This window comes from Bombus fervidus, chromosome 10 (assembly GCF_041682495.2).
Source record: "Bombus fervidus isolate BK054 chromosome 10, iyBomFerv1, whole genome shotgun sequence".
NCBI lineage: Eukaryota > Metazoa > Arthropoda > Insecta > Hymenoptera > Apidae > Bombus > Bombus fervidus.
The window spans coordinates 8,564,017-8,576,260 of record NC_091526.1 but is presented as its reverse complement, the minus strand read 5'-3'; the positions used below and the strand labels follow the sequence as shown (position 1 = coordinate 8,576,260).

Below are 12,244 nucleotides of genomic sequence, written 5' to 3'. Positions count from 1 at the left end.
AATAAAATATTTAAGATAAGATTCTTGTAGTTTTCATAGGTGAAATTCCATTTCACTATACAAACTCGTAAGTATATGAAAAATTATACAGTCAAAGCTATAAAATTATAAAGCAATATATATTAGACTCTACTTTAGATACCTAAGTTTCTCAATAAACCTCTCGAAATCATTGAATTACACCAGACTTTAATTTAAGAAAGAAACTTACTTTTCCCAAAATAGAAATGTTATCTTTTTCTACAAGTCTTATCTGTTTCTAGTTCAACTGGATCGAACGACCAAGGATTAAAGAGAAAAAGGAGGAGGAAGCAAAAGACAGTTTTCGGTCAGCCAAAGTTCTGGTTTAATTAAAACCTGCCGGTACGATTACTGGTCTCATTCTGCGAACGATTTCATTCGATTTTATCTTTTAATTATGCTCGACGATACAAAGCACCGTTCTAGTTGGATCGCTCGAACGTGTAGAACGCGAGAAACGAACGAAAGGAAGGGGGATAAGAAGAAATCGTCGGGTGTGTTTTCTCTGACACAGATTTAACGGAAGTACTTATGCAGCCCGGCACATTTGGAATTGGCTACGCTGCGGTCGCGAGTCTGGGCGGACGTTTATGGCAACACGTGCGTGTCATAAAGAGGGTGTTTCCTCGAAAAAAAACATGGAAACGTAGACGGACACGCAAGCGAGCCTATTTCGAAAATATATTCATCCACGATACGCGTCACTTATATTCCTTAAACATTTTTCCAACCAAGGGAGAAAAATTTCACTCGAGGTGAAATAAAAATCATTGGGAATGTTCAAACTCTTGGCCATTAAGGCGATCTTTTATTATTCTTCAAAATTAAATTAAATTGAATTGATTTCGTTCTTGATTCTTTCTCAAGTTCTCTTATCTAACAAGAAAAACGGTTTATTTCAGAAGAAATTAAAGTCTTTAATGAAACATCGATTTAATTCCACTCTGAAGTCGTTAAATAATTTCGAAAACTACGACTTCACTGTACATTGTTCTCCAAAACCAATTCTCAGTGTTTAATTTGCCATCTATAAGAAGATTCATTATACATCGAAAGTTGAAGAAAGAGGAAAAATATACTAGTTTTTTTTATCAGAGTTACCAGGGCCAAGAAAAATATTTCTCGTTGATAATAATTTGTTGCAGAAAGAATGATAGCAGACGAAAGAATTCCGTGCAAGCGAATACGAGACAGTTCGAGGCAATGGAGTTTTTAAGCAAACATTCAATTTCACAGTCGACCGCATGACGGAATTATCAAAATTGTAACAATGCGGCGGGAGAGGCACAATGACGAAGAATCACGCGACAGTCAAAGGTGGGGTAACAGAATGACGTCCACGTAATAGAATATAGCAGCAGAAATTTAATTTTGCCTTACAAATCCTCGGTCCGCGGTTTGTGTAGACAATTACGAGGTAATTGTTAATACGACTTGCCATTTGCGCCAGGGGCAACGCATTTAAATTCTCGCATTCGCTTCATTCGTTTTCCCTTCGCTTGGCAAAACGTTGGGTCTCAATAATCGCGATCGATTTAAACACTTCGACAAAATTTATTCAGCATATAGATACATTCAAGGCTAAAGCTATTTTTAAAGAAACCATCCATCGTATTGTTTTACAGTTTGGGAATGGTTCAATTTAAATTCCCAAACTTTGGAATTTTCGTGTGAATTTATAAATGTATATTTTTTCATTTTCAAGTGGAAAACTAAAATCAGTCGTTCCACAGTCTGAAAATAGAGCAATTTGAATTTCCAGACTTAATTTTCAAACGTGAAACTACAATTCATCATATTGTTTTTCGATTCAAAAAAAATAGTCGAGTGAAAACTGTCAAATTCTGTTAGTATGTTCATCTCTAAAGTAAACTTTTTCAATTATCAAACTGAACTCTTCTAAACGCGAGCTATCAAAAATTTCGCGATTGAAATTTAATTCCAATTAATTTCAGTGTCGCGCGTGGAATAATTCTGGTAACTGGATCGGTATCTATTTTTAGAAGAAAGGCCTGCTACATTGTTCTACAGTTGGAAAACGGATCAGCGGAGCAAGGAGAAAATTTTCGATTGATCGGCGAACGGTTCCCATTGGCCGAAGGGGCGACCAGTTTTCGGACGGTGGTGTGTAGAGCTCGTTAACGCGTTCGCGTTCAATCGAATTGAACGGATCGAGCACAACGTCGATTAAAATTCTCTACATTAATTATCGGGCGTTAGATTGGAACGTGAAACGTAGTTAATTGACGGAGAATGAAATTTCGATGATTGCGACGCGGATTGCCGTCGCCTGGTGACAAAATCGATCCCGACAGAAAAATATGGAAACGACGTTCCATCCTGTCATTTGAATATCGCCGATCTAAATTTACGGAGCATGAGGTCACTTGCAATTTGGTGACTATCTTCCTCGCTTAACAGCCTTGCAATTTCATCACAGAAGAAAAACAAGATAACATGATTTACGTTGATCTTCTGACTTTAATGCTATTTCACGACTAAATAGAAGGATTTTAATGTGACACCACATTTCAGGATAAAAATAGTCTCTTAGGTTCAAAAATATTAGTCTTTTAAAAATATTTGGTAAGTAGATGCCATGGTATAATTATTGAAGCAAGTAATATTTTAATATCTTCGTATATCTTTAATATCTTTAATATCTTTAATATCTTTACTATTATTACGAACAATATTTTTCAAAGTTCGAAGCGTATAGAAATACACGTTAGTTCCAAAATTAAATGAAAGAATAATTTTGATACTAAAAAGTTTGACCTATCGTCTTCTTCCTCCTTATTCTTTAATTGGCTCGATTAATAAATAATAATAAGTTCAGAAAATGTTAGAGAACTCGTGTATTCGCTTGAAAATAAATTCAACTCGTTTAAGTTCTAGTAACTCGACTAATCTGAAAACTTCAGAATTAATAGACGTTCGTCCGTGATTTAAATTCGTATCGTACAAATATTTTCATACGTGAAAGATATATTTAACACGAGAACAGTTCGATTATTCTCAAAACACAATTATTGCCCGAATATTTTCTTCCCTTTGTTATTGTTACGTAAACAGATACTGTCATCGCGATGGTAAAAAATAAAAAAACATTTTTGTCGTTCTAAAATTGACTCGTCACCGGAAAGATGCTCAGAGTTAAAAGAATTCTTAAAAAGATGGAGATGGCGACGCCTAGGCGGCGCAGAGGAGATTTGCGGGGAAAGTTTGGCAAAATTGAGACGACGCGAACGCTTGATAAACGTATCGTGATTTATGCGGTTCATTTCTCAGGTGGGATTGTCAGAGTTCATATCGTGGAACGAACGCTGGGAACTTTCCACTATTTCCGTGTCGACAATTCGCATCTCGCCGCTCCATTCTTCTTTTCGTTTTTCTTCCTTCTCTTCGAGCAGAAAACGCGACGTTGCTACCATTCTTCGAATATATTCCTCTTTCTGTTACATTACTATTAATTTATACGTCCATTTGAAAAAAAAAAAAAATTGAATATGAAAGAAAAAAGGAGAGACAGAGTTCAATGGAGTAAAATAATGGAGTGAAATGGAAAGATATCAAATAATATTCATTTTAAACTTCAATGATATAGAAGTATGAAAACGTTGATACTAATAAAATCAATGAGGCTGATAAAAACGTGTATCAAATTTCATATAACATAATAATTCACTCAGAGAGATATCAAAAATCACGAAGCTGAAACGCGTATGATTCAGAATCGGGATCACGATCACGTTAGCCGGCCAATTATTTCAAACGATTTTAAGAGGTTTTTTTTATCAAATACGAAACTCCCTTTAGCTCGTAACTGTCGGAGTAGCGAGTGAAATTTCAACCAGCCACCAATGTATCGACAAGGTATCGACCGCGAACACGAATTCCGAAACGGTGTACAGTTTCTTTTCTCTCTCACTCTCTCTTTTTCTCGCTGTTCTCTTCTTTTTATTTGTTTAATTTTCTTTTTTGTCTTTCTTTGAAAAGAAACAGCTTCTCGGTGAGAATATGATAAAAAGAAAGATAGGAAAAGGGTCGGATAACGAAGCGAAAAAGAGAGTAAGGTGACGATCGAATACCAACCGGAGAGAATCGTGACAGGCAGTAAGGCGCAGATGCCCAAATACACCAGCAACACTGTCCAAGTGTGACGCGGCTCCTGGCAGAAGTCCAGCTTTTTCCCGCTCGGTAGGCCACCGATTCTTGGCCCCTTCATCGTGCCTCGTGCCGCATAGTTTTCGCCTCGGCCACGTAAACGCGAGCAACACGACCGGATTACGGGCCGGCCGATTTAATAATGCCTCCTCCACCAGCGTCGACTTCCTTCCTTCCTTTCTTCCTTCTCGTCTTCCTTCCCTGTTGTCGCGTGACGAGGGATTTCGCAACCAACTGAAAACGGACCAACTTTCCGCCACTAACATTCCACCGTGTACTGTCTCGAACACACGTACACGCGCGAAGTGACTCGTTTTCTTGGTTCACCCTCACATCGTGGACACTTGATGCTCGAACGAACACTTTGCACGAACACTATATGTAGTACACTATATATAGATTGTACACGGCCGAGCTTTGTCGCACGAAGGAACGCTATTTACCTTTTTCTTTACTTATGAAAGCCAAAAAAAAAGTTTGTTCGCATATCGCTGTGAAGAAGATGAACGGGAATGACAGATAGAATCTCGAAGCAGATCCAATGGATTTGTGTATCTGCATGTGCAAGAGAGTATGAGAAAGTATGAGTGTACACTTGGCACGTGACGTTTTTGCGATGGCTCCGTGCAAAACTCGAGATAAGAGCTCATTTACCTAAGGATGTGCTCCGAGACTAAAAGTTCCTGAATATAGCTTGCCCGAGAATCCAGAAGCTTCCTTCGAGACTCCTTTACAAGAACGACGCGTGGCTTCTACCGAAGTGATAGTTTTTAACTGCATTTTTATCTCTTAATAACGTGCCTGGCGTAGTGCTGCCTGTTACCACGGTATCTCGACGAGATAGGGGCTCGGTACGAGACTTTCGATTAGATTGCAGCTTCTGGAAAATGAAAATCATCGGCGAAATTAATGGGACACCACGTTTTTCGTTGAAATACTGGGCGAGAGGATTTTTTATTCTTAGGTTCTTGGTGGTTGTAAAAACGACACACAGCAGCAGGATGTTTGAATATAAAATACGAGCTGTTTGAGTTTAATACGCGGCAAGTAGCGTAAGGTTAATTGAATCTAAACGTCTGTAGCGAAAATTGAATGATAATACCGCAAGAATAATCCGGGGACAGAGTTTGATGTAATAGTGCCACGGAGATTTGCTGACACGAATCATTCAGATTAATTTTCTAAGTATAGAAAAATTAAAACAGTTCGTCCTTATTGTATCGAATAAAAATATATATAGACTATAAAGTAATCCTCAAATAAAAGATAAAATAATTCGGTCTAAAATTTTACTCACTGCTATCGAACGATATAACCAGTAAAATTTTACGTCCCCAACTTGTCACAAACAAAAGTAACTGTTACACGCACATTCCGAATGTAAAAATGCTAAAACACTTTGTCTGTATCTTCATTTTCCAATAAAAGTACTTAACTGTGAGGTAACTTCAAACGATAGAAAAATTCAAGAATCCAATAAATCTCTTTCTCTCAACAACTCAACAAACTAACGACTAGATTTCCATCTCTGATCTATCAGAAACGCAAGTGACTACTTTCCACGTGCGACCATTACTCACCCCCCCCCCCCCCGAAACATAATTCACCAATGAAAATCCAATATTCTAAACATATGTAGAAATTGTTCCGTGTTTTCTCTCTTCAAGAAAAACATTCGATTATAATGTAAATTTTCTCAAAAACAAATAGCAGAATCTAATCTTGAGACTCTCGCCTATAATTCAACGAGCCAACGATACAAAGTTTCATCCCCAATTTGTCACGGACGAAAGCAACTAAAACCTGCGTGTACGCATGAACTTACAACCCCTTTAAAATTAATCAAGCAATGAGAATAACCGAAGGGGGATTTCGTCTCGTCAATAAAACGAAACCAAGTCGACCTGGCCTTTGAGACATCAGGATAAACCTGCTTGGAGTAGCATTATCGCCTTGGAAAACGGCGTAACCCATTTCCTCGATATCCATAAATTAATCCGATCGTCGGGATCCTTATGCATTTATTGCCGTCACGTTAAGTGGCCGGGTACGCCGTGAAAACACAGTTTACCGGCGGATCAACTCGTCCGGATTCGAGCTAAAGCGAATCCAAGTAGGTAATTACATCGTCTTAATTAATTCTTCAGACTGTCGGCGGACGGCAGTCTGTCCTTTCCCCCTCGTGTTGGTGGCACGAACACGATCATGGGGCGACGACGACTTGTCACGTCGTGAGGACGAGGTAGAGTTATTCGCCGGAGAATAGAACGTTTCTTCGGGGCGAGGAGCGTTAAATTGCACGTGCAGCACGATTGCACGAGGGTACGACAAGACACGCTACGATTTTGTGCGTGACTACTAGGGGATGAAAGCAGAAAAAGAGAGACCGTGTGATAAATCTTAATGATCGAACGTTTTCCTTTGCTTTTTTGATTCTGTTATCCGTTTGATGTGATTTCTTTCTCCTTCCTTCGACAGAAAATCATTTATTTCTTAAGGAATGGATTATAACTTCCTCTGTTTCTAATTTTTGTTCGGTTTTGCGGTATTGAAACTGATTTTTCTTTTTTTTATCTTCGAGATTACGGGGATATATTGCCATTATTTCTTCTTCTGTCTATAATTGTACGAAGTTTAATGAAATTTAAGTGTTTCAGGTAGGAGAGATATATTATTTTCTTTTTTAATCGTGAATTTCCCCTTGAATCTCTGATTTATACAAAATACTTCTTTTGAGTATACATTTTTTTAGTTTTGTCAAAATAAGTTTATTTACATTTTTCAGTAACGATACGTTCGCTGAATATTTACTCGTTGTTTCACTATATTTACTCGATTTTTAATGGATGAAAAAGGCAATGAAAATTATTTCTCTCATCATTGATCCGTTTATGGAAGGGAGAGTGGAACGAAAAGGGCACTTTAATCGTTACTAGTAAATATAATTTATCGCGTTGTTTATCACGGGAACGTTCAGTCGTAAAAAGAATTAAACGACGTTTCACGAGGCGGAAACTCGTGATTTTAAGTAGAACGCGTCGAATAGTAAAAATTGCCCTGAAAATTGGGTGGGAAGTGGAAAGCTCTGTAACACGCCACGATGGCGCAATTTTTCCATCAAGTTACTATAAATACAGTCATTTGTCGTTCATCAAGTACATGTAGCCATGCTCTGGTCTCCGATAAATCATCATTGATTTAAAATGTTCCGGCGAAAATGTACGATGTACTCTGCGATAAAATTTGATTTACCGCATCAAAGAATGTGATGTCTCCCTGTGGCTTATCGTGTGTCTTATATTTATTTTAGAACGTCGTCAGGAAAATTACTCGTAGCTAGTTGGATCTCGACACCGTCTGGAGACATTGGTGGATCAATTTTTGAAGCGCGCCATGAAACCGACGTGGAGGGTCGCTACTAAGAACAATGACGATGCTGATGCGAGACATTCAGTCGTAAATTATCCCTGCAAGGTATTATTAATTAATAGCCTTGTTAAGTCTCGTCACGCCGTGCCAAGAGGTGCCAGAAGTTGGGCACCTCGATAAGGGGCTGTATCTATTGACACTTTCTGTATTATTTAATTCCTTTAAAAAATTATAAGAAGACACAATAAAATAAGACCTTGGACGTGGAACTTCAGCAATTCTTCGACCTCTTTGTTTTCTGAATTCTTTGTTTTCTGAGAATAGAAATGTAGTTGGAGATGTACAGTGGCTACAAAATATGTTTGCACATACGTTATATTACAAATGTATATTATATCACAAATGTTTGCAGATATTTTCCAATGAAGTATCTTTTTATCAGTTTCTGCATTTTATTTTCATAGTGTGAAATTTTTGTATTCGCAAAATTAATTAACGCTGAGTGAAATTAGTATATAAATACTATAATAAACGCACTTTATTTTTGTGGAAATATTCTTTGTTGCCGTTGTACATCGAACTGTGTTTTCCAACAATGATGTCTCACTGTACAATTTTTTATAAACCTAATACAGCACCAACTATGTTAGAACGAAACTTTTAAGAGATAGCAGGGGAATTTCTCGGCATGGTTAATGCAATTCAGGAAGAAAAATTCGCGTAGATCTACGTCTCTGGAAGATCGCGTTTAAAACCGACGAACCGGTAGTTGAAGATATCCGAAGACAAAAAGGAGGATGGGAATTACGCGTCGCACAGGTGTGCACTGTGGAACATAAAGCTCGGAAACACGTAAATCGCGCGGTAGTGTGCGGAACTTGCATCCTAGATGTCGTCTGCGCGTATTCTCGCGTAGACGTATGAACGCGCGAACTACGACCACGCTGGGAGTAACGAAATTTTCAAGAATGACCAAATTAAAATGCAAAAGCTTGTACGCTGCGCTGGCTAGTTTCTCACCCCTGGGATACAGAGAAAAAATTGGAACTGTGAACTAATGTCTTGGCATAAATTCGGCAAAAATTGACAAAAGTTAAAGAACACGATCGTCAACTCGCAGAGTGTCTGTTAACTTTGTTTAAATTAATCAATTCGTATACATTCGACTCGAAACCACTTTATCAATGTGAACTTGTTATTTCGTCTGATTTAATATATTCCATTGAATTTTCTGCGATATTATATTCCTGAACTTGACAAACAAAAAAAATTCAAATAAAAAATAATAATTAAAAATGAAATAAATAATACAAATAATTTCCGATTAACTAAATACAACTTATATGAAACTTCATTAGCCAAAGCAACTTCTCTAACAAACTAAACAAGACTTTAAAAACTGGTACCATTAAAAAAAAAAAAATCGAAACGATTCAAATTTCAGCGTGTAGATATACGATCGACTGGCAAGCAGACATCAAGCAAGGGCCCTTCTGAAATCAGAATAAACGTGGTTCAACGGAAAAAAAGCGTCGAGGGTCGAGTGAACCGTCGTTTTCGCGGAACGGCATATCCATTCGAACGACTGTTCGTCAGGAGATGTCAAATCTCACGAAATCTCCTTTCGGCCGCTATTTATAGTGAGTTCTGGTTGACGGTAGGAGCTCCGTTCCACTGGCAGTTCGCGCGTGCATCGTTCTGCATTAGCCCTCTCGTTTCTTCCAGAGCCTCCTCTTTACTCCTTCCGTGTGTCGCGTCTTTCGAGTAACGGAGCGAGTGTAAAGCCCTTCTTTCTGTCCGGGCGTACACATAATTACCAAAGTTAATTAGGGCTTTGGAGATGAAAGAGAGTGAGAACGAAGAGCTTGGATGGTGACGCGACCAGGATGTATTAGCGAGCGGAAAGAAGGCAAGGGTAGCATCAAAACGTTGTGAAACGACCGAAACCAAGCTAGGAAGAATCAAAAAGAGTTTCCCTCGATTTGTGGTTCGTATAATTTTTACGGAAGGGGAACTGTGCTTCCAGGAATCAGGGAACCCTTCAGGAAACACGAAAAATGCAGAATAATCTTTCAAGTCTGCTCATTCGATCGTTCTCCTGAGATGACCCGAGATGAATGTTATATTCTAATAAATGTTATTGAAACATAGTTTTTAACTGTTTGATTTTGGTATTTAATATAATTTTACCACCTGCCGAGTAATCTACGAGATATCTGAGGAAATACAGACGCGAAGAAGAAGCGGAAAAAGACAATAAGTAGCAAATTCGAATAAAAATGTTGCACAATTTGGTTTTCATTTAAGGATGAGCTTAGGAAAAAAGATGTACGCTCGCTATCAAGGCACGATCGAGTTAGAATCTGAAGAAAACACGCTAAGACGTGTACAATACTCAGGAATCTGTATATTCTGAAAAAAAAAGAACATGATCCTACACTGCAGGAAATGTATATTACAAAGAAAAGTTCAATATAAGTACAATTTAACGGTCAATGAATCAATAATAAATAAAAAAATAATAAGATTATAAGAAAGTGTGATTTCTGCCTCTTATGTTGCACACTTTTAATAAAATTCACACGAGCGGTTGGCGCGACGTCAAATGATAGAAATAAAAGAACAGTTCAATTTATTTTTCTCTTTCTTTTATTTTCCTTTTCTATAGAATGTCGGTCGGTCGAAGCACATGGAAAGCGCGGTAAAATTGCGCGAACGGAAACGAAATACCATTGAAAGTTGCTGCACTTGGCGTCATTCTATTTCCCAGACGGAAAAATGGAAGGGGCGCGCAGGGGGTGGACTCGCTGTCCGTCCAACCGTGTAAATTTCACTTTTATTCACGAATGGCAATTTTTTATTTCGACCTGACTGTTTTTCCAGCGAATGCATTTCGACGCCGGCGTGTTTGCACAAAGAACCACCGTTGCACCGCGTTGCTTCAGCTTCACCTATCCATACCGCCAATTTTCCCCCTAACTCACATCCCCTATCTCGCCCGTCAGCACACCGGGTCGTCACCCCTCTGTACCGTGTCCCCGGTCAGCACTTGAGTACTCGTGCAATTGGTTTTTCGTGTTCGAGCCACTCTCGGTGTCCTCGGAATCCTAATTTCGCGTTTTTCATTCGCCCTCCCGTGCCTCGTCCATCGTCCCATGGAAAGCAGTCTCGTCATCCGACAGAAACGAAACCACCGGCCTCTTTTCCCCCGATATCTGACGGCTATCGCGATTCTTTCTTTCTTTCTTTCTTTTTCCTTTTTTTTTTCTTTTGCGGTCAAAGTGAACAGAGAAATGAAATAAAAACGTCCTGCCGCTGGCATCGTAATCGGTGAATCGACGATATCGTTCTATCGCGTATTGTTTCCACGAACGGGAAAAAGGAAAACCGATAAAGCTTCCACGTGACTTTACCTCGGCGTCTGTTTATGCTCGTAAATTCCAGGAGAATTTTCGACATTACGAGGAAACTTTTCTGTCGCTGTATAGCATTCCTCGAATCACTCGCACCGTTGTCTATTATAAAAGGAACACAGAAACACTGGTAACGAAAATTCCTCGCATTCTTCAATCACCGTACCGAACGATCACCGCCGTGGAACGAATTGTAAATCGAAAAATCACGTTGTACATCCGAGAAGGTACGCTAGTTCTTCGGGTGAAACGTTGGATTTCGCGATGGTATCGATTGAAGAACAATCGAAGGGAGCGTGTATGAGGCGCGTGGTACCGGCATGGGCGTGTAAGAAGCACTAAATCCTGATGCCCCGCGTCCGTAGCTAGCCGGCCCCTCTAACAATAAACTTAGGTGAGAGACGAGAGACGAGCACGAGCACACGCAGACAGAGCGGAGAAACCGCACGCGTGACAAAGCGGCGCTCGTACGCGCGGTGTGCGTGCGTCAGCCACACTAGCTGGATCGTGGATCAACCACTCGAGACTCCGGGATCTATGGTGTGGGAGTGTCTCTGCGGGTACTACGGTGTGGAGGAAGCCGTATGCTGATCATCTGGACTCGTTTATTGGGCATTAAGCGTGTCGGTGTCGTTCGTGAAAGCAATCCGCTCCTTTCGACGCGGTTTTTTGCTCGCTCTTTTAGTGCTGCTCCATGGAAACGATCTCTTCAATGGAGGAAGTTGACGAAACCTTTCGACTTTGGATACAGGAGATTAACCCATAAAAAATATCATTGAGTTATAGATAATTATAATAATTTATGTTGAATTATTGAAATTTAGAGTATAATTTTAATTTGTATATTTATATTCTCCGTGTGAGAGATTGGCAATTAAATTATATTAAATGAAAGATTTAAAAATTAAGTGATCTAACCCTAAATTGTTATAGTTCGCAATGATACCAATTAAGAGTTGAATTGGGAAGAAAAAATTGTATGGAAATACTGACAGGGAAACTGAATAGATTAAAAGTATGGAAATGTTGGTGTTCATGGTGCAAACATTAAATTAAGCTCCGGATTGACATAGAACCCATTTATAGAACGCCCACGCAGCTGCCAGTCTCGCGCGGACTGCACAAAACCTCCCGAAATACAGTCGCGAGCCGGAGCAATGTTTGTTCCTCCGGTACGACATAAAACAAGCCGCGTGCTTTCAATTTGAGATTCCTAACGAATTACCTGTCTCTTGTGCGCGAGTACGGAAGAAGATGTTAGCGAGAATACTCTT

At 39.2% G+C, this 12,244-nt stretch overlaps 1 protein-coding gene and 1 long non-coding RNA gene across 3 annotated transcripts in view; one reads left to right on the top strand and one right to left on the bottom strand.

Annotated features, from left to right (window-relative positions):
• The window catches only part of LOC139991480 (uncharacterized), a 72,633-nt gene extending 64,872 nt beyond the window's left edge, over window positions 1-7,761 (top strand). Inside the window, exon 3 of the long non-coding RNA XR_011800852.1 lies at window positions 7,499-7,761. This is a non-coding gene — a long non-coding RNA (uncharacterized lncRNA). The remainder of the gene's footprint in view (window positions 1-7,498) is intronic.
• Window positions 1-11,663, bottom strand: part of LOC139991477 (zwei Ig domain protein zig-8) — a 117,332-nt gene extending 105,669 nt beyond the window's left edge. Inside the window, exons 1-2 of one of the 2 annotated variants that reach the window (XM_072011580.1) lie at window positions 10,971-11,663; window positions 4,117-5,068 (exon numbers count right to left, since the gene is read on the bottom strand). In XM_072011580.1, coding sequence (XP_071867681.1) covers window positions 4,117-4,249 — 133 coding nt within the window. In that variant the 5' untranslated portion in view covers window positions 4,250-5,068; window positions 10,971-11,663. The remainder of the gene's footprint in view (window positions 1-4,116; window positions 5,069-10,970) is intronic. The other variant, XM_072011581.1, reaches the window with a different exon arrangement.
• Between the last annotated feature and the right edge of the window lie 581 nt (window positions 11,664-12,244).